Source organism: Gigantopelta aegis, chromosome 4, assembly GCF_016097555.1.
Source record: "Gigantopelta aegis isolate Gae_Host chromosome 4, Gae_host_genome, whole genome shotgun sequence".
NCBI classification, from domain to species: Eukaryota; Metazoa; Mollusca; class Gastropoda; order Neomphalida; family Peltospiridae; genus Gigantopelta; species Gigantopelta aegis.
In genome coordinates, this window is record NC_054702.1 from 50,682,803 (window position 1) to 50,706,456 (window position 23,654).

The 23,654-nt window shown below is 36.5% G+C and overlaps 1 protein-coding gene across 1 annotated transcript in view; it reads left to right on the forward strand.

The window, feature by feature from the left end:
• LOC121370685 (T-box transcription factor T homolog 1-like) overlaps positions 1-17,420 on the forward strand; it is a 51,620-nt gene extending 34,200 nt beyond the window's left edge. The window contains exons 4-8 of the mRNA XM_041496084.1: positions 609-749; positions 3,345-3,406; positions 7,607-7,674; positions 11,525-11,695; positions 15,393-17,420. Coding sequence (XP_041352018.1) covers positions 609-749; positions 3,345-3,406; positions 7,607-7,674; positions 11,525-11,695; positions 15,393-15,772 — 822 coding nt within the window. The 3' untranslated portion in view covers positions 15,773-17,420. The remainder of the gene's footprint in view (positions 1-608; positions 750-3,344; positions 3,407-7,606; positions 7,675-11,524; positions 11,696-15,392) is intronic.
• Positions 17,421-23,654: the final 6,234 nt, after the last annotated feature.

A 23,654-nucleotide genomic window follows, 5' to 3' on the forward strand; every position in this document is an offset into this window, starting at 1 on the left:
GAAGAAGTGACGTCCTTATATATACACAGCAATAATATTAAATTAAATATATTATTTATTATTTATATTAATTATACATGTATATCTTTTATCTTGCTACCCTAATCTGTAACTTTATTTAATTAAATAGACACTGCTATTAATAATGTGTGTTTTCTAACCTAACCTGTACACACATTACATACATTTGTATGTGCAAAGTAATTGATAAGAAATCCAGTATAACACTCATTTAATTAATAATGACATGAATATAATTATTTAAGAAAATATCAAAATGCAATTTTTATTCTAAAACCCCGCAGAAAATCCAGTAATTTCAAGAAATGATAGGAAACACATTTATTTCAAGAAATAATAAAAAATATATTGATTGCAACAAATAAATGGAAAACAATTGATTTCAGTAAATACTAGGAAGCACATATTTTTCAGGCAATAATAGGAAAACCATTGATATTAGTAAATAATAGAAAATTCATTGATTTCAAGAAATAATAGAAAACACATTTATTTAAACAAATAATAATATATCCCAGTCGTTTAAGCAAACAGCTGGAAATCCAGACACATCATGAAATGTCTTACACGTGTGTGTTTCTTTTCAGATCATGCTGAACTCACTACACAAGTATGAACCTCGGTTACACATCGTCAAGGTGAACAGTCGGACTCAGAAGAAGAGCATCATGACGTTCAGCTTCCCAGAAACGCAGTTTATCGCCGTCACAGCCTATCAGAACGAGGAGGTACGAACACGTCGTAACTTGTCATTACTGTTAGTGAACGCAGCCCTGCATAAACAAGTCATATATGACAACATGTGTATATACATATATATGTTACAGTCAATCTGTGAAACCAGTCATTACGCGTAATGCCTAAACAAATCAGTCATTTCGCGAAGTGCTTGTGACCACCAGGCAATACGCAAAATGACTGAAAATTCCAGGCATTTCACGAAATGACTGAAAATTATGGCCAGCCATTACGCAAAATGACTAAAGTGCTATCTATAATACCACACCACTTAAGTCCTAATGTAACGCTTTATTTAAACTCGAATCAAATCACTTCAGAAGTTGTACATGAAGATGAAGTTGAATGTTGCCAAGTAGTCTGTGTCAAATCATTAAAGTAACATATTGGTTAAGAAAGGTCACTTTAATAGCAGATAGTATCCATGTCTGCTCTTTGTTCCACTATCAGCTGCTGCTGTTTTAAGATGAATGAATGAATGAATGAATGAATGAATGAATGAATGTTTAACGACACCCTAGCACGAAAAATACATCGGCTATTGGGTGTCGAACTATGGTAATGCAAACAAAGTGATGATCAACATCAATATAAAAATTCAAGATTTAAACAAAAACACAGAGTAAAGAACTGTACAAAAATACAAATATCACAAACAGATACTGACTTTTACTCAAAATTTAAATTTTGTGCTGTATTGGCCATTCTCAAAGAGAATGTTACACCCCTGCACCACGGTGAGGTTACAGCACGCACAGGGGATGTTTTAAGATCTCCTAGCATTGTGAAATATGCATCTTTTGGAATTAACACTTTTCTACAAACTTCATACTTTTTGTAAGGCTCAGTTTTAAATTTATCTTCACAGGACTCTGCCATCATGTACTGGTTGCAACAGAAAAACTTTTGAGTAAACCCCAGAAACATGTTTAGTTTTATAGACATGAAAGTCATATGGTGTGCTGTAATCACAGATTTGTACTAAAGGATTAGAAGAAGCCACTGAAAGTAGCTATGTCTTAATCCATTTGCTTATATAAAACACAAAGCAAGGCTAGGTTTGAGAATAAACCAGCGAACCATTACAACTAATCAGGGATGAAAAGAAGCTCCTGGATAATAAGACATCAATAATATAGCAGATTCTGTGTTGTTTGTTTAAGAATAAACCAGAGAAACATTAATTACCAGAACCTTTTGTTAGTAATATTCAAGTGGTATTAAGCATATTTTCTATAAGATTCTTTAATCTGAAACTATGGCAAAAGTTGAATAATAATTAATATTAAGTAGTATTTTAAATCGTATAATCAATATACTTATCCTTGTTTGTTCTTAAAATGTGATTTTATCAATATTTAAGACTAAAAGCCTGTATACGAGTGTCAACAATAAGACTTGAATCACTTTAGTCATTTTGCGTAATGGCTGGCCATGATTTTCAGTCATTTCGTGAAATGCCTGGAATTTTCAGTCATTTCGCGTATTGCCTGGTGGTTACAGGCACTTCGCGAAATAACTGATTTGTTTAGGCATTACGCGTAATGACTGGTTTCACAGATTGACTGTAACATATATATATATATATATATATATATATATATATATATATATATATATATATATGTATATGTATATGTATGTATATATACACACACACACACACACACACAAACAAACACACATACTTACAGTGAAAAAACGCTCGCCTGGTGTGCTGTCTGTCTAGGATCGATCCTCGTTGGTGGGCCCATTGTGCTATTTCTCGATCCATTCAGTGCTCCACACCTGGTATATAAAAGACCGTGGTAAAGCGCTCGCCTGATGCGCGATCGGTTTAGGATTAATCGCGTCGGTGGGCCCATTTGGTTATTTCTCGTTCCAGCCAGTGCTCCACAGCTGGTATATCATAGGCTGTGGTATATGATACCATGTCTGTAACATGGTGCGTATAAAATATCCTTTGCTACTAATGGAAAAATGTAGTCAGAATTACCAGCTGTTTTGCATCCAATAGCCAATTATTAATACATCAATGTGTTCTAGTGGTATCCTTAAACGAAACTAAACTGATGTATGATCCATTTGTTAAGCAGGATACGTACATTGATGTATGGATTATGTGTGATAATGCGGGAAGGATACTTTCACTTATTAAACCATCACACATTATCACACATCGGTATTACTTCAGTGTAGGTAACCCTTCTGTTTTGTTAGATACATGGGCCACACCAGTGTACGTAAATTAGTACACGGTTCGTACATTATCATAGATATGTAATACACCATACATCGGTGACCATGGGTCATGCATTAGTAACAGTACATTAGTGCACATATCCTTGTTACATTATCAAAGACAGAACAGAACACAAACACGGGCCATACATGGGTTAAAAATCAGTATATTAGTTGAAACTGGCTCTATGTCGAAATTCGAATAATACAAAGTAATATATTAGAAAGCGCATCACCTAAAGACATTCTCTGGCTAACAGCATACAGCATACACGTAACTCGATTAAACATGTTACAGAATATAAAATTATAATATAAATGAAAATTGTATTTTTCTTTTTCAGATCACAGCTTTAAAAATCAAACATAATCCTTTTGCCAAAGCATTTTTGGATGCCAAAGAAAGGTTAGTGTTTTATCACTTATTATTCAAATGTTAGTCTGGACGCAGTGTTTGACAAATGTTTGAAAAAGCCACTATCCCTCACAGAATCCGTGTCTAGTGCTCTATGTATTATGGTAATACAGATGAATAGCTCCACTAGCCCAGACTAACAATTCACTAGCCGGGATTTGTCAAATCCTGCTGACGGTTGACATTGCCATTGATCTGGGCAGTACAACAGTTTTAAAGTGTTAGACTGACTTTCAATGTAGATCTAGGAAGTATCTATAATAGACATAACCGCGTGGAAAAGTGGAAAGTTACGTCGGTCAATGATGACTTGGTTTTCTACGTCGCACATTGCTTGAACAAAAATATATAGGTGTGAAAATCCTATTTTAATTCTTACCTTATACCAGACCATTAGCTATAAACTCTTCATTTTTGTGTATAGTTACATTTTATATTCTCTGACATTTCAAATGTTACGTTACTGTTCTAAGTGTTCTCAAAAGTGTTATTTACAAATTTATCAGTTGTTGGATGTTTTGTTTTGGTTTAAATTTGTAATGTGGTTGCATTGAATGATTTATGAACAGAAATTCACTGTAAAGGTTCAGTCTAAATATATTGATCCAACACATTCCTATCCTTCGCTTTATGTTTCCTTTCTATATTAAAGGTTGTGATATATACTTTCCTCTTTGTGGGAAAGTACATATAAAAGATCCTTTGTTGCTAATGGAACACTTTAGCGGGTTTCCTCTACGACTACGAGTCAAAAATTATTAAATGTTTGACATCCAATAGCCGATGATTAATAAATCAATGTGCTCTAGTGGTGTCGTTAAACAAAACAAACTTTAACTTTACTTTTTAAAGACTATGTGTCAGAAAGTGCATATAAAAGATCCCTTGTTAATGACAAAATGTAACAGATTTCCCCTAAGAATTATCAACGTCTCACATCCAATAATTAATGCGCTCTAATGGTGTTATTAAACAAAAAGAAATGTTTGCACTATCTTTCTTTCACAGATATACAAAATAATTATTGGTGTGCAACATTACACGACGTTGGAGGTGGGGAGTAGTGTGCACTACTCTGTGAAGCATAGTCATCGATACAGCTTTCAGCATAATAAAAAATATATATTTATAATAATTGCCCAGTTTCAATAACAAAAGCTATCATTTCTTAAAAAGCTTACAAAACCTATTTTCCAAAACACAAAAACCCGAAAACAACAAAAGTTTATGAAAATTGTTCAGTGTTGCCAAAAAGTGTGTTGTTAGACGAACAGAGTTAAGTTATTTAGTTCGTCTACCTTTCAACACTTTAAAGTTGTTTTCTGTGGGGGAAAAAAAACACAATTAAAAATTAATTAAAATTGTTCAACTCTATAAATAATTCTAATTGAAGTCTGGATTTAGTGAGTTGGTTTTAATTTGTTCTCTCTTTTTTTCGCTTTCTTTTTCTATTTTGTTCTTTCCCTTTTAAAAATGCTACTGAGAGAAATATTTCCAGGTGTCTGACATTTAACAAAATATGTTCAACACGTGTGTTCTGTAGTGTTCAGCCAAAATCGATTTTTATTAAAACTGTCTAGCATGAATACTTGTCCACACAGTCTATCAAAAATGTATAAGTTTAGAAAGTTGGATTTAATTTTTTCCTCTATTTTCCCTACTCTATTTTCTTTTCTTTCTGAATGTTGAGTAAAATATCTCCATTTGTGACACAGTTCAAAAATATGTGCAGCACATTCTTCGTTCTCCTATGTTCTGCTAAACCCGATCTTCACTAAAGTTGCGCCATACTAATTCTGGTCTAAATGGGGGGGGGGGGGGGGGGGGGGGGGGGGGGGTCTTTTTCTTCAAAAGTGTGTATTCATTTTGTTTTCCTTTTTATGGGAGGGTGGGGATACTGTGCCATTGAGTAAAATATCGCCAGGTGTGTGACAAAATATGTGCAGCACATTGTGTGTTCTGTAATGTTCGACTAGTTGGCGTTCGGAGTCACGGCCGGAGAAAATACAAGCTTGACGAAAGTTTAATCTTGTTGATTGCACTGTGGCAGTGTGTTAGGCATTCGGGAGCGCGAGCGAGCCCAAAGCAAACACAGGTGCCAGTGTTTGCAGTCTTCTAAACTAAGTGTTTTTGTTTTACCTGCAAGCAGCAAATGACATTGTGTTCAATGATTGGGTTTCGCGTTAGCGCGTCATTTACCAGAATGTTTTGTTGATCCGGCGCACTCTCGAGTAAGAGAAATCACGGTGGACCGATGTGAAATAGCAGAGACGTCTTGTTGATATATCTAAACGATACACAAACAAGCAAAATACAACTCCATTTCAATGAAATGTACATACAGCAATCTCAGAAAATACTGATGCAACAAAACTGGAAACACGATTTGATACAAATTTAAAAATACAACTCCATTGCAGTGAAATGTACATATTGGAATCTCAAACAAAAAATAGTGATAATGTAATAAAACTAAAACCATAATTTGATTTCGATGAAATGTATGAATTAAAATATTACAATACAACTCCAATTCAGTTAAATGTACATATTCGAATAAAAACAATACTGATGCAATTAAACTGGAAATACAATTTGATTTCGATGAAATGTATGAATTAAAATATTACAATACAACTCCAATTCAGTTAAATGTACATATTCGAATAAAAACAATACTGATGCAATTAAACTGGAAATACAATTTGATTTCGATGAAATGTACGAATCAAAATTTTAAAAGACCAAATAAACTCAGCAATAGAACTCAAATGTAAAATGTACAATTGGAAATTAAAAAAAAAAACTTCTACTATATAATTACAAAAATTCAACTCGGTGAATTGCACTTGTCAGCATCTCCAGTAAAGGACTTCTGCAATAGAACTTTAAAAATATAATTGTATTTCAATGAAATTAGCATGTCGAAATCTAAAAAATAGATTTCTTATTTTAGAAACGTTTCTGATTTTAGAATTAAAGGCTTAACGTCTTGAGTAAAATAAAATATAACTAGAATGTTGTCTACGGAAATTTTATAAATACATTACATATTTTTCAGAAGAGCTTATTAATGTTTTGTTTGTGTGAAATTACCAGTAAAATACAATCTGAATGAAATCAGGTTCATTTGTTTATAACTATTACCAGCAGAGCAGATTTCAGTCAGAATGCAGTAAAATATAATTTGATTTCAAGAAAATGTACATAGAGAGATCACAAATCATACATTCCCCAAAGAAATGAAAACCTATATTTAAAAAAGAAAAACAGAAAATATTTATGTTTATAGTTTTAAAAACATATATATTTATTTTTTAAAAGATTTCAAGATGACTACAGAAAGTAATAATAGTTTCACATAAACATTAGCGTGTGATCTAATTAGATTTATATCACATAATTTAATTTATTTATGGTTTTATTATTGTTGTATATACACTTGTATATCACAAATATTTAATCGAAGTACATGTCGTTAATTGAATTGTGTTATTATGTGTGTATGTCCCGTGTGTATCTATGATGTGCTGATAAGCTTGTAGCGTAAAGCAATAAAATACAAATTGACTGGACCCAGCGATCTATATCCGATCCGTATATTGCAAAGTACTTTCTGTCTTATTTAATGAAAACGTATTTTTGTTATTCGGGATATTTCAACTTGGGGGAAAAACCAGAATGATGTATTATTTATCAGTTTAACACCTGTATTTAAGGGTGTTGATTTTTTTTTTCGGGGGGGGTTTAAAAAAAAGGGGGTTTTGTTTAGCCACGAATTTCGAAATATATATCTTTTATATTTGATCACTTATTATTCGTATTTTGGACAGACAACATTTTCTTCAGTTTCACATCAGTACATTTTTGATAGTTAGTGTATGCACAATGAATCACACACTTCTGTGAATTTTGAACAATTATCACTTTTTTGTACTCTGATTAAAAATTAAATTGATTAAAACTAAATTAATTTGCAACAAACGAATACAGAAGTATTAATACTCTAACTTATCCCAAGAGTGTGTATTTAATTAAAACCCGCGTTTCTCCATTATTATTATTTTTAGAAACCTCATCATTCGATTTTAACATTTTCTAATCATCATGAATATGCATAACACGATATTTATGTTATAGTAAAACTGTATAAATTTATTTAAAAAAAAAAACATTTTTCTTTTTTCTTAGTTCTTTTAGACCTGAACAGAGAGACTTCATGGATGCTGACCCTGATGGCCAAAGATCGTTATCACACTGTAAGTTATATTATCTCTTTGCAGGATCATCACAATAGTCCCTGTAAATTATACAAATTTTACTTTTAACACCAAGTCAGTATCTTTTTTCTTTTCATGCTTATGAAAAAAACCTAGCAGATTTCAAACTATCATACATATCATACATACTTCATCATATGAAAGGGGCGGGATCTAGCTCAGTCGGTAGGTCGCTCACCTGAGGTGCACTACGACTGGTTTATCAAAGGCCGTGGTATGTATTGTCCCGTCTGTGGGAACGTGCATATAAAAGATCCCTCGCAGCTAATGAAACAAAAATGTAGCGGGTTATCTCTAAGATCACGAGTCAAAAATTACCAAATGTTTGACATCCATTAGCCGACGATTAACCAATGTCCTCTAAACAAAACAAAGTTTAACTTTGATCAAATGAAATTACTTACTGTAACTTTAAGTGATTTACTATATGTCATGCGAGACCTGCTGACGCATACAAATCTCCGATCGTTCTAAAGAGTGGCTAATGTACATATTTTAGTTACCTCGAGCTAGCTTAAGCGTGGTTAGTCACTTGTATAGTCATGCATAAATACTCTAAATTTTCTATACTGTTTTTTATGGTAATCTGCTAGCAGCGTTGTCTACGCGGTATGGGGGGTGGCGGTGTGGGGGGGGGGGGGGTACGGCGTCAGAGGGACCATGGTTTTGCCATTGAAATCTGACAGTCAAGTTGATTTTAGGTATGTTAACATACATGTACAGAGAGAGTATCTACGATTTAAAAAGTGTCTCTCCTTCCAGGCTCTCTAAGTATACTAAGCAACAAAAGAATCACGAAGTGCATAATAATAATAATAATAACAAAATGTGGTGATGTAAATTAGAGAGAATATTGACATGTTAGTTTTTTTTTAATTAATATATAGTTTTGCATAGTATAGTTCGCGGTCTTGCAACATCAATCGTTACTATATATAATCGTTGTTTTGGAATAGTTTATGACTTTATTAACAATATAATACATAAAATTTGTCTGAAGTTTGAAATCAGCGGAAATTTAATGTAAGTGCTTGTTCTGAAAGTTCTATTCTTTTGGAGCGCGATACCTGTGATTACGTTCTTTTGATGTAGTGGTCAGAATCATTTATAATCAACGCGCCCGTGTTGAATGCCACACCTTACATATGTATCAGTTATGCGAACAAGAGTATCCACATCAAACAAGAATCGAGTGCGTGTTGGTCTCTCGCTGATAGAGCATGTACTTTTAACAAAAGAACGAGGGAGTAGCTAACGACTTGTAGATAGTGAGAGAAAATCGCAGGTGTGTGTGTGTGTGTGTGTGTGTGTGTGTGGCGCGCGGTCAGGTTGAAACGTTTTATATATATATATATATATATATATATATATATATATATGTACATTTTGGACTTAGCTCATCACTGGCATAGAACGATTTCTCTGTAACTGCTTGAACTACAGCAGTTTTGTAGAAAAAGTCATGTGTGCAAGAAATTGTGTAGGTGGTCTAGACTGTGGAGAGCAAATGTTTTGGGGGGTTGGATGCTCCCCCTGAAAATACATTGAAGAAAACCTACTTGCTTGGAGCCTGGGGCGTCAACCTTCAAAATTCGCCGCTGCAAACGCGCCTGAGGAATCGGGTTGGGAGGGAGGCAGTGCTCCCTATTTGATATTCAAAAAAACCTATTATACAAACAAAAAATATATGTATGTTCCTCCACATAATATATCGTGTGTCCATTACTTCACATATCGTTCCACCGGGCCTGTACAGATCCTCCAATGAGAGGATGTGTGTGTGTGTGTGGGGGGGGGGGGGGGGGGGGGGTCTTTATTCGCCTGCAATTTTATGGAATTAAAAGGCGGAGTCACCCAACCTCCAACCCCCACCTTTGGCATTGAAATAACCAGGATTTTATATTGAGGGCCACCCACATTGAGGGGGGACCACACTTTTTATGTGGCGACATGAATATGTGGTTGGTAACAAAGAGGTGTGGCTTGGAGGGATGATGCCTCTCACCCCCCCACCCCCCCCCCCCCCCCCCCCCCCCCCCACCCCCCACCCCCAACCCTGGGTATGCCAGTGAGTGCAGCATCTCCTTTTCCCGTCGATTCCAAGTCTTGTGCGAAACGGACCAGTGTTTCGGAATGAAGACAAAGTTTGTTAGCTATCTTAACAAAAACTTATCGGCGAAGGTGTGAAGAAATGTTGTGTGAACAAATTTGCTCTCTGCCATGTCCGTAATATCCGGGCAACTTGATTACAATTTACTCGGTTTCGTCACGTAATTGAAACGTAGTCGTGATAACACTGACGAGATTTATCAATAAAGTTTTGTTTCATCCATTCAGTGGCACTCATGATGCCTTGTACGCCTTTATTTCGCGTTCTTGAACGCGAATTTCTCTACATTTCAGTGAAGTTGTTTTTTCTCCTATGTGTAACCTAGGCATTCTGTAATTTGTTTACACATTTACATTTTTATTTCATTTTATATCCAAGTAAGTGTTCAAGCGCGCAGTCGTGGGCACACACCTCAGTTATCTATAGGATGTGTGTCCAGGACAGTGTGTTTAGTTGTTTGTGGTTCAGCCGTTTGTGTAGGGGGTGGGTTTCGGGGGTCGACCTTGCTCAAGTAAAAAAAAAAATTCCAATAGGCCTATATGTTCCGGTGGAGCACGACTCGATCTCTATAAACTTCGCTCGCCATAGTCTAGACCTCACCCCCACCCCTGATACTCTCTCTCTCTCTCTCTCTCTCTCTCTCTCTCTCTCTCTCTCTCTCTCTCTCTCTCTCTCTCGCGCGCCGCGCTCTCTCTCTCTCTCTCGCGCTCTCTCTCTCTCTCTCTCTCTCTCTCTCTCTCTCTCTCTCTCTCTCTCTCTCTCTCTCTCTCTCTCTCTCTCTCTCTCTCTCTCTCTCTCTCTCTCTCTCTCACACACTAACATTCCTACACACGCGCCTGGTGAGAGAGAGTCGATGCATTTGGTCTTGTGCCTTCCACAAATCCTTTAAAAGTATTTCGGTGTTACAGACGTTAACAGAATGCGAACCATATACCTTCCAGCGTTAACTCCGATGGCTGAACCACTTCATCACAGAACTCGAGATTTGCATAAGGAAACATGTACCTTTAATAGTATACTCGTACTTTCCCCCCTGAGGGTTGTGTGAAAACGACAGCCAATCAAACAATTGAACGTTTGTGAGCGCTGGACTCGCCCACCAGGCGGAAGTGTCACAGTTGCAACTAATATGATCAGCTGCAGAGTCACGTGATCGGCAGTAAACTGTCAAAATCGCAAAATTTGAACTGCACTGTACAGAACTCTAGCCTGGGAATCTTTTCTATCCACACAAGAGTTCTTGACGTGGTTTGTTATATTTTTTTTTTACCTCACCCCTGAAAGATTCATTGTCAAAACAATGATATGAAAAACGTCACAAGATATAATCATGTAAAAAAAAAAAAAAAGAGAAAAAAATCATTGCGTAGTGCTTCATATCTCAAACATGAGTTAGTGACTTTTCAAATTCATAGTTAATAATGTTATCCTATAACTGATTTCGTGTTTGATACGCTCAGGTTAGTACTTAGTATCGGTCAGTGACGTAGCAAGGGGGAGGGGCCATGGTCTGTGCTTACTTCCAACGGAGTTTCAGCCACCTTAGTCGTGGGGACGGAAAAGCAATGCACATGTACTGATAAACTATTTAAATTGAAAATCTGTCTGCCTTTTTCATTATCATTAGTTGTGTCTTTCATTGCAATCCTCTATCTTATTTGTCTTGTTTATTTCTTTCAGTAACGAGTACTTGGTACCTACCTCCAGGCAGTCTTTCAGTAACGAGTACTTGGTACCTACCTCCAGGCAGTCACACGTTGGTTCCGCCCCCAGCACACCAGTTCGCTAACCCGCTAGGTCTTTCCAACCCCCACTGCGAACGTCTGTCTTTCAGAAATTCGCGACCTTCACCTTACGGTCACCCGTACCAAAGACGATCACCTCCACACAGTGAGTACCAAAAATCCATTCAATTAAACATAGACAGAGTGTATAATCAGTCATCAAGTGTGAAGCAGCCGAAACACAATATATAATCATTGATCAAGTGAAACAGCCAAAACACAGTATATAATCATTGATCAAGTGAAACAGCCAAAACACAGTATATAATCATTGATCAAGTATGAAACAGCCAAAACACAGTATATAATCATTGATCAAGTGAAACAGCCAAAACACAGTATATAATCATTGATCAAGTATGAAACAGCCAAAACACAGTATATAATCATTGATCAAGTATGAAACAGCCAAAACAGTTTATAATCATTGATCAAGTGAAACAGCCAACACACGGTATATAATCATTGATCAATTAAAACAGCCAAAACACACTATATAATCATTGATCAAGTATGAAACAGACAAAACACAGTATATAATCATTGATCAAGTGAAACAGCCAAAACACAGTATATAATCATTGATCAAGTATGAAACAGACAAAACACAGTATATAATCATTGATCAAGTGAAACAGCCAAAACACAGTATATAATCACTGATCAAGTGAAACAGCCAAAACACAGTATATACCGTAATCATTGATCAAGTGAAACAGCCAAAACACAGTATATAATCATTGATCAAGTGAAACAGCCAAACCACAGTATATAATCATTGATCAAGTGAAACAGCCAAACAAAGTTTATAATCATTGATCAAGTGAAACAGACAAAACACAGTATATAATCATTGATCAAGTATGAAACAGACAAAACACAGTATATAATCATTGATCAAGTGAAACAGACAAAACACAGTATATAATCATTGATCAAGTGAAACAGCCAAAACACGGTATATAACCAATCATCAAGTAAAACAGCCAAAACACGGTATATAACCAATTATCAAGTTAAATAGCCAAAGTATATAAACAGCCAAAGCACAGTATGTAATCATTCATCGAGTAAAACAGCCAAACACAGTATATAATCATTCATCATATGAATTATAAAACAGGGTGTAATCGTTCATAAAGTGAAACAGCTACACAGAGTATATAATCATTCAGTGAAACATCTAGAGCGTTCATCAAGTAAAAGAGCCAAATACAGTATATTCAAATTAAAACTATGATGTCACTTGTGTCAATTTGCAATAATATAAAAAAAATTAAATAGTAGTAAATGAAATTATTTGGATGTAAGTTTATTTTGACATGTAATTCAAGGTATAATCTTCAACAGATAGATGAATAGTTTGGTCATTACACAAATTGAAAATTCCCACCTTATACGAAACTCCTAACATCCTTATAATTATAATAATTCATCAAGAGAAACGCCCAAACAAAGCAACATTATAATAAGTCATTAAGTGCAACAACCAAACACATCAAAGTAAGCACTGTTTAAAAGACACCAAGTGATGATGTATACTGGTACAAATGGTTAATTGTGTCGTATAAACTCCATTTTTATGTAGCCATGTAAAATATATATTTGTTACCGACTGTTACATTTTATTTCAATTCATTTGTTTTAGAACACAACAGCATAAATAAATAAAATAAATATCCATGCGTTAAAACTGAATATTTTTAATTAATTAAATGTAATCTGAACGAAATCAATTATCTAGTAAAAGGTATAATTAAACGGAGATGGGAATTATTTCTCTTTTGGGATTTTCAGTTTTCTTAAAATAAGATTAGTGAAGTAATATATTATGTTTTAATCTTCTGGTAACAGTATTTAAAAAAATAATAATAACCTATTTTAAAGGATGGTCGTGCGTCATGTCAGGTAACTGACACTGCAGTGGAACGTATCAAATTATAATTTTGATTACTAGTATATGCGTATATTTTATAATACATAATTAAAAAACTGACGGTACTTTAATTTTGATTTATTTTAAATATAAAATATACAAAGCAATTTTAAACTTGATACCCAAACGTTTTTTGTATTATTTACAATATGGTAGATCTAATTGTTTTCCAAATATCCATAGGTCGCAAGAAACATATTTGTATATTGTAATACTTTGTTCCATTAATAATAAAAATGTGTTTTAAATATTAATAACTTTATTGAGAGAAAATAAGTTTTTTTAATTCTTTTAGTTCTTTAATTAAATGGTTTTGCAATTAATATTCAGTTTAATGTTAGGCTAATTAGCACTTAAATATATTTGAATATTCAAAACGTGCGGGAAAAAATGCATTACATAGCAGTCATGGTTATTTTAAAATTCGTTTTGTAATTCGAGTTTTAAAAGTGGCAAACTATTTAAGAGTTAAAACTCGGTATCAAGAAACCTTTAACATGTGGGAAAAAAACAGAAGTAGAAACAGGAAAGATTTGTTTTTGGTTAGACTGTTAGATTGTTTTCCTTTTTAAAAACGTTACAGTCACACTTTTGGATAGTCACGTGATGCGCTATAATAGTATCCGAGACCCTGTGTTACATGCCAACTATACAACAGTTGTTACTGGGCATCCGGCTGTAGCATTCCGCTGGCTTGTGGTACGGTTTAACCGGAAGTTGATCTGTAACAGTTCCGGGCCTACCTATGATCACATCTGAACCGCTACTTTGTACAAACAATACGCGTCCCCTGAGTAGCTTGTGTCGAGTCTGGACACCGCTTCCTGGCCACTGCCGACCACGTTGCGATGTCACTGTCGTCGGGTCACGGCCCACTGGAATAGCACGATGATGTCGTATTGTGAAGTCACGTTGACGCGTTTCCTGGCGGCCCGGAAGTCGTCTGCGCTAGTAGCAGCTTTGACGTAACAGTTATCGCAAATGGATACTTTTTATATATATATGCAATTCGTTTCAACTTTGTCTCTCGTTTTCGCTTCTTCTTTTTTTTTCTTCTTTTTTTTTTCCTTTTCTTTTCTTTTGTCTTCTTTTTTTTCTTATTTGTTTTCTTTTCTTTAGGGTTGTAACTAACACCACAAAAGTATTCATACATAATTATTGTACAGATTTATATAGATGTATCGCAATTCAACCAAAGTGAATCTATAGTGTGTGTGTGTGTGTGTGTGTGTGTGTGTGTGTGTGTGTGTGTGTGTGTGTGTGTGCTCGCGCTCTCTGCTCGCGCTCTCTCTCTCTCTCTCTCTCTCTCTCTCTCTCTCTCTCTCTCTCTCTCTCTCACGAATTCAGTTTGTATAACATTTCCATTGCATTATGGTCACAGACTTTATGAGAGTGTCAGGTCTAGACTCACGCGCAGATCTATATGCTCCCATATATACTGTAAATGTAAATGTAAATGTAAATGTAAATCTCCGACTGCAAAACAATTTATGTAAATACAATAATAAAACAAATTCCATCATACTGTGATCTGTCTTTCGAAATGGCGCAGCATTTTAGTGAAATAGATATCAATTTATGTATTGTACCACAGTTGTTAAAATGATCTTTTGTGAAATTAGCTGCTGGTACTGTGGTTGTTTTTTGTTTTGTTTTTATACAGGTCTTATTTGTTTTCGTTGTTTCTACTTCGTCGTCTTCTTCGCCTTCTTCTCATCCTCTTCCTTCTTCTTCTTTCTCAAATATTATTAAGCAAACTAATAATTTCCTATTTCTTCTCTTTTTTTCCTTTTTTTTGTGTGTTGGGGTGTCGTTAAACATTCATTCATTCATTCATTCATTCATTCATTCATTCTCTTTGTTCCAGGCAATCTCTCTCGGGATGTGGGCGCGAACCTGCCCATGCTGAACTTGACGGAGAACTGGGCGCACATGTCTGCCGGGGGTCACGGGATGTTGCAGAGTCAGGCAGCGGCCGCCACGCAGGGCCAGTACGGGATGTGGATGAGCAGCGCCGTGGGCAACCTGTCGCCAAACCAAAACTGTGCAATGCCGTACCTGCGCTCCACGGCGCCCTACTCCTTGCCCACGTGCACGCCGTCGGTGACGTCGAATCCGACGATTCCCACGCCCAGCATTACGTCACAGACCGGCTACGACCACCCGTGTGACATCAGCTACTCGAACGCGGGTGTGCGGGAGACGGCGCGCTCCAACTGGAGTCCGTTAACGCCACCCCCTTTATGACATTCACCTCGGGTCTGAATGACCTACCTCCCTTCCTTTCCAATTGTGATAATATAAGAATATATAAAAATAAAAAATAAAAAATGAGTCACGGCTGGACGGGCACCAGTCAAAAATTTTATGTTAATAACACAAGTGACGGCAGCGGAACAATTAACGTCCGCGGTTTTTTTTCAGACGTTACTTCCACGATCTTTGAACGGACGCTGTAGTGTACGGCACGCCGGTCGTTATCTGTGTCTGCGACGTGCTATTGAAATGTAGGATGTAATGTGGCCGTCAAGCTATTAACATTCGATCGGGTCGGTTCATCTACAGATAGCGAGTCTTGCGAAGGTAATAGAGACAGTGGCTCCACACTGACACTTTAGTTCTTCACACAATGTCAGCCAAGTGACGTTTGTATCGGCGGGATATCTATCTTAGATCTTGTCATTTGTAAAACAGATTCTTTGGACCTGTTTGTCAAACCGAGACCTTAGCAGACGACACTCGTACAGGCGCGCAGACGTGTACGGCCAAATGATACTCGTATAGAGTCAGACGATACTCAGACGATACTCATATAGTCAGACGATACTTGTATAGAGTCAGACGATACTCGTATAAGAGTCAGACGATACTCGTATAACATGTACAACCAGTCGACATGTACAACCAGCCGACAACATGTACAACCAGACAACATGTACAACCAGAAGACAACTTGTACAACCAGACAACTTGTACAACCAGACGACAATATGTACAATCAGACGACAACTTGTACAGTTGGCCGTATACAACTCGTATACAGCCAAGCGACAAATGAACCGTCAAACGACTTGGCAAGATACACCAATAAAAACTGAAAACAACAAAAGCTGGGGGAAAAAAAAAAAGAAGAAAAAAGAAAGAAAGAGGAGTGTAGGCCTACGAAAATGTGGCTAAAAACCCGCACCAGGGAGTGGGTATCAAGTTAGACACCTCTGTGAAGCTGTGCTAGGAATTCGTTACATTCTTTATCGAAAAAGATGTGCAATAGACAAATTCATTGGAGTGATGATCAAACTTAAATATGGCGGCTCGGTCACGCCGATCATTTGAACAGGTGGCCAGTGTCAACAGATCGTTAGCGCGTATTGATATTATGAAGCGCCCACTGGATGGCGAATCCACACGGCAAACAAACAGTTAACTCACTTTCGCGCAGCTTGCAAAACCCCGGCAAAACGGGCAAAGCAATTAGGATAGGACACGTTGGGTGCAAAAAAAAAGTGGTCTACGATAGCGACGCTGTTCGCTTGCTCTCTCCCTCTCTGTGTGTATCATCTCTATGTGTGTGTCTCTCCCTTTAAAAGTTCTAATTTATTGACCAACACCCAACTAAGGTCACTTGACACCCGATCATCTAGTTCAAACAACTGCTGAGACTGGAGGTTTTTGAGGACACAGTGTATATTGTTTGAATGTTTTTAATGTTTTCTGTTAGTCTAGTCCACAGCCTCACGTAGATGAGGTGGGTAAAAGCGCAAGACAAACTTACCACAAGTGCAAACATTGGAGTCTCACCATTATGTCGTACTTAAAAGAAATCCATCATTTATTTTATTTTTTATTTTTTTTATCAAAGTGCCTTTGAGACAATCATATGACTTTGTTAATTTAAGATTTTATATATATATATATATATATATATATATATATATATATATATATATATATATATATATATATATATATAGTGTACATACTATTTCAATGAAATAAATAAGTTGAAGGTTATATTTTGCTTATTGGTTGTGTTTTTAACATTATTATTACCATTACCATCATCATCGTTACAATCACTAGTATGTACCACCATGAAACAAAGGGAGAGGTTCATTATAGTGCTCATTATTTTTTATTGGTGTACAAAATGTGTACTCCTTTGTACGGGCCCCTTTTCTCTCCTCTCTCCTCCACTGGAAATAATGTTATTTGGCTTTTGCGTATATGTTCTCTGTCTCTGTTGCGCAGGGTCATACTATACCATCCTGTACCATCGAGTCGCAATACAAGATGGTTTAACATATCCAATTTAAGGTCTATCACGAAGATTCCGATAGCGAAACACAGAGAAAAGAAAAATAATGTTAATCCAATACTATAACTGAACAACGAAAGAAACGCGAATATTAATTCAGGTTTCTCTAATTTATTTAATTTTATTTAATTCAGTTTGAATCCCGTTTGTTTTTGTGTATCAAAATCATAGATGTCTTGTGACTATTTTAAGCCCATTTTGATAATCTGTTTACTTAATAAATTTTATCATAAAACAGTATTAAAATATTTGCCTGACCTTTATTGTTCAGTATACTATGTGGATGTTGACACTAACTGCCAGTCTGTGTTATACAGAATCGACATGAGATCGAGAAGTATCCATAATAACATAATTCAGTAAACCAGTGCTCCATGACAGCTGGCCTCAGATTACAGTTATCTTCCCATTTGGTTGTCCAAAATCCGGAAATTTGACCGCGCAAGTAGTCTGCTGTCCGGCCCATGCAAAAGTAGTGTTTTTTGTGTAAAATGGGTATACTCTTGCCTGGTTTAGAGGGTGTGTCTGTTTAAACCAATATGCTGGGAGAAAGAGCTGGACAACAGGGGTTTTCCTTTTCAGGGTATGTGTCCCCCATGCAGGCAAAGGTACATACAAAACTTCACGGGCCTGCTGATATTAATAAAAATGTTATAGCCACTAAGGCTATATAGAAGCATATAGCGAAATTAATTGTGGTCTGAGGCCAGCTAGACCAAAAGCCGTTGTATGTGCTTTCTTCTCTGTTGGAAAGCGCTTATAAAAGAGTTTCTCCTCACAGCCTGAATAAAGCATGGAAATAACGGTTAGACACCAAACATATGTTCTATGGTATAGTCTTGTTTCGCTAACCAGTGTCAAAAAGGCTATGGTATATGCTGCCCTGACTTAGAAAATGCATACAAAAGACCTTGTTGCTAATCGATAATAAAAGTGGTCATGCAGCAGCTGCTGGTTTCTTCTCCTATTATTGATATTTGAGTGTCGAAGTTATTATATATTTTGTATACCTAATACCTGTGGTGGGAGGGGTTTAAACGTATATTTGTTGTATAGATGAATATCAAAATCGTTTTCATTGACTTTCAGAACCAAGGTATTTGTGTGTGTTTTTTAATAAATGGGCTACAAGGACGTACCTAAGTCTAAAATATGGACGGGGACGGTATAACTGAGGGAACACATGTTCCGTGTTTAATGAAAAAAACACATTTCTGCGACAGGTGGTTTGAGGTCAGCATACAATATTTTTTTAATCAATCCTCTTTTTGTACTCCAGTTTGACAAAAAGAACGAGCAGCGGGACCGCTTATCATGATTATAACCTTTCCGGCTTACGCTGGGACAGAACTTATATCTGATACAAGACGTCTCATAGAAAATGTTGCATCCAATGGTATTATGATAATCAATAATTTTATGTTCTTGATTGTGATAAATCTTAATATGAGTGATCATTTATACGACGTGTGATGTTGTGTGAGGGTGAGAAATGGAGAGATGTACATATTTAAAGTGATTTTGTTTTTTTTTGTAATCAATCAACAGCTTTGGAAAATATTCCCTTGGTCTGACTTGTACACAGATATAATATTGGATACGCTGATGGTTTTTGTTCGTTTGATTTAGTCCAAAGTCCAAAGCCCTCTAGCCTTTATCACACGATGTGATCGTAAAGTCTATAGGCCGTTGATTTAAAACATTCACGTCATAAGCCTTGGAAGTTGGAATGTGTAGCAGTAGCAACGTACGGGGAGGAGATGGGCAGTTTGAAAAAGTCCAATACTTACTAGTAACCAGGGTCAAGAGTATGTCCTTTAAAAAATAAAAAATAAAATAAAATTCAAAACCGTCTTAGGATATAATTTGTACACTGTTTAAGTCTATTTATTATAGGGCCTATTTTGGGTACACATTTCAAATACACTGATTTTATTAATTTGCTTCTTAAGTATGTACATGTATAATATACATGTTTTATTTACCAATGTGGGCGAGGTCTAGCTCACTCGGTAGTGCTCTCGCCTTGGGTCGTAGGATCGAACCCCCTCTATGGACCAATTTGTACACTAAGACCAATTTGTGTCTGGGGCTGACACTTTTTACTGATCAAACAAGGAAATGTTTTATTTAACGACGCACTCAACACATTTTATTTATGGTTATATGGCGTCAGACATATGGTTAAGGACCACACATATATTGAGAGGAAACCCGCTGTCGTCACTTCATGGGCTACTCTTTTCTATTAGCAGCAAGGGATCTTTTATATGCAACATCCCATAGACAGGATAGTACATACCACGGCCTTTGTTACACCAGTTGCGGAACACTGGCTGGAACGAGAAATAGCCCAATGGTCCACCGACGGGGATCGAACCAGTGTCCCACGACTAATATATCAAAGGCGGTTGTATGTGCTGTGCTGTCCTGTCTGTGGGAAACTGGCTATAAAAGACCCCTTGCTGCTAATGGAGAAATATAGCGGATTTCCTCTCTAAGACTATATGTCAGAATTACCAATTGTTTAGAATTAGTGCATCAGAATTATCAAATCTTTGACATCCAATATCCGATGAATAATAAATCAATAAACTGTATATTTCGGTGTATTTGTTTAAGATCCATGGGTATACATTTCGTATACAGCGATTTTATTAATTTGTTTACATCTATATACATACGTGTTGTCATTTACCGTTGTTTGACATCCACTAGCTGTTATTGATTCTTGAAGTATTCATTAATCCTTTCAATCTTGTGAACCACTTTTGACCAAACAATCACAATAGAATGAATAGTTAACTTTAACATATGTCTTGTTTAACAATGCCACTAGATCATATTGATTAATTAACCACCGGCTGTTGGGTGTCCAACATTTGGTAATTTTGATATATAGTCTTAAATAGGAAACCCACTACATTGTTTTCCCCATTAGCGCTCAGGAATCTTTTACATGCACGCTCCAAATAGATAAGACAGGACAGTGCATACACCGTTCTTTGATATACCAGTCGTGGGGCTTGGAGGATGGACAATGCAATATATTAAATATTGATTCACCTTATTTTATCATGTACGGGACAAACACCTCTTCTATCTGAGCTGTGTATCAGAGACAGAGGCTTAATGGTGGGCCAATAAAGCTCACTTTTGGCTCTTACTCCGGTACCTACCAGCCTAAAATCCAATCACTTAACAACCCGCATCTGAAATATACCGAGGGGCCCAGTGGTAAAGCGTTCGCTTGATGCGCGGTCGGTCTAGGATCGATCCCCGTCGGTGGACCCATTTGGCTATTTCTCGTTCCAGTCAGTGCTCCACAACTGGTGTAACAAAGGCCGTGGTATGTACTACCCTGTCTATGGGATGATGCGTATAAAAGATCCCTTGCTGCTAATCGAAAAGAGTAGCCCATGAAGTGGCGACAGCGGGTTTCCTCTCTCAATATATGTGTGGTCCTTAACCATATGTCTGAGGCCATATATCCGTAAATAAAATGTGTTGAGTGCGTCGTTAAATAAAACATTTCCTTCCTTCCTTCCTGCAATATACCGAAAACGAAAGATATAATGTCATAAGCAAAAAACCCACAAAAAAACTAAATTGAACTATATAAAGTTAAACTGTCACTCACTGACCATTCTGATATTTTGTTGTTTTAGATCAAACTTGTGCCAAGTTGGCAACCGAGTTATATTTACTCAACTCAGTCTGTCCATTGATAGACTTGTTTGCCTGTTCAGCTGGGTGGAAATACCCGTGCTTGCCTTACATGCTAGTCTGAATGTGACGGGAGAAGGGTGTAGCGAATTTCTACGTTAGACCGTCTATAATTACGACCTTCTGTCAAGTGTTCCGAGTTTACACGAGCCCCGGGGTTAAGCGAGGTCCCGAACGCCGGCTGACGTTCGCGGTTAACACGTGGGCTGTTCGACTGGTACACGGAGCTCATAAACAGACCGGATAAAGACCCACACTTCAAAGATAAACTGTACACCGCGGAGATGATTCGCGGCGGCTTTACCGACAACTTAATAGGTGTGGGTGGTCTACATCTAGATGCTGCCTAGAGATAAATGCATAAATACTGAAATTTGTTTGCTGTGGAATAAGTGGCCTTTGAAAAGAAGTCTGCATACTACAATTCAGATTCCAGAAAAATGTTATTCAAATAATACAACTCCATCACCCCCACCCCTACCACCACTCCGAAAAAAAAACCCCTAGCGCTGTTTAATAAACAGAAAACATTACAATAAAAACAAACAACCATCCCCCAAAAAAACAAAAACAACAAACAAACACAAACAAACAAAAACATGCTTAATAAAACATGTTTTAATCATTATAAACGCAAGCAGACATAATGGACAGACCGGCCTCGGTGGCGTCGTGGTTAGGCCATCGGTCAACAGGCTGGTAGGTACTGGGTTCGGATCCCAGTCGAGGCATAGGATTTTTAATCCAGATACCGACTCCAAACCCTGAGTGAGTGCTCCGCAAGGCTCAATGGGTAGGTGTAAACCACTTGCACCGACCAGTGATCCATAACTGGTTCAACAAAGGCCATGGTTTGTGCTATCCTGCCTGTGGGAAGCGCAAATAAAAGATCCCTTGCTGCTAATCTGTGTGGTCCTTAACCATATGTCTGATGCCATATAACCGTAAATAAAATGTGTTGAGTGCGTCGTTAAATAAAACATTTCTTTATAAAACATTTCTTTACATAATGGACAGATGTTTAATAGTATTAAATATTTATACAGACACAACTCAGAAGTGTATTAAAGAATGCTGTTTAAACATTAAATACAAATATTTAATAGTGTTGAGCATTTTGAAAATCCCTTGGCAGGATAACGTGGATTGAGCAAACAGTTTTAAAATTAAACTCTTTTTGTTTGACGCCACCGCTAGAGCACATTGATTAATTAATCATCAGCTATCGAATGTCAAGCATGGTAACTGAGATACGTAGTCTTCAGAGGAAACCCGCTACATTTTCCCATTAGCAGTAAGGGTTTTATTTATATATATGAACTTTCCCACAAACAGGACAGCACAAACCAAGGCACTTGATATACCAGTCGTTGAGCAATGATTGGGACGGGGGAAAACCGGATCAGAAACTGGGCCCTCTGAGGGGATTCGATCCTATTTTCTGGTACATGTCAGTTAATATTACTATTTCTCCAGACAATAAAAAGGATAGCTACGGCTCTGTCTAATTAATAATTATTACATTAATTACTGGGTACAAAATAAGATGTTTGGATAAACAAATAGCACAACTTGCAAATCTCGCAACATTGTGATGTTAATAATAAAAGTATAAAGTGTATTTCACATCCTTATAATTTAAATATAGGGTGTATTTCATACCCGTTTTATTTAAGTATAAGGTATACTGTTATCTCGTATCCGTTGTATTTAAGTATAAGGTATATTTTATATCCGTTTTATTATGTTTTGTCGCGTATTTGCTTTTTGTACATAATTTATGTGTTTATAACTTTTAAAATAAATGAAATTTAAATCGCCATAGAAAATTTGTATAATATTTGAGAAGATATTTGTTTTAGAATAAGTAGGAATTGGTTTCTTGTAAATACAAAACATAAATTAATCCCACAAAAAGAAAGAAAGAAATGTTTTATTTAACGACGCACTCAACACATTTTATTTACGGTTATATGGCGTCAGACATATGGTTAAGGACCACACAGTTTTTTAGAGGAAACCCGATGTCGCCACTATATGGGCTACTCTTCCGATTAGCAGCAAGGGATCTTTTATTTGCGCTTCCCA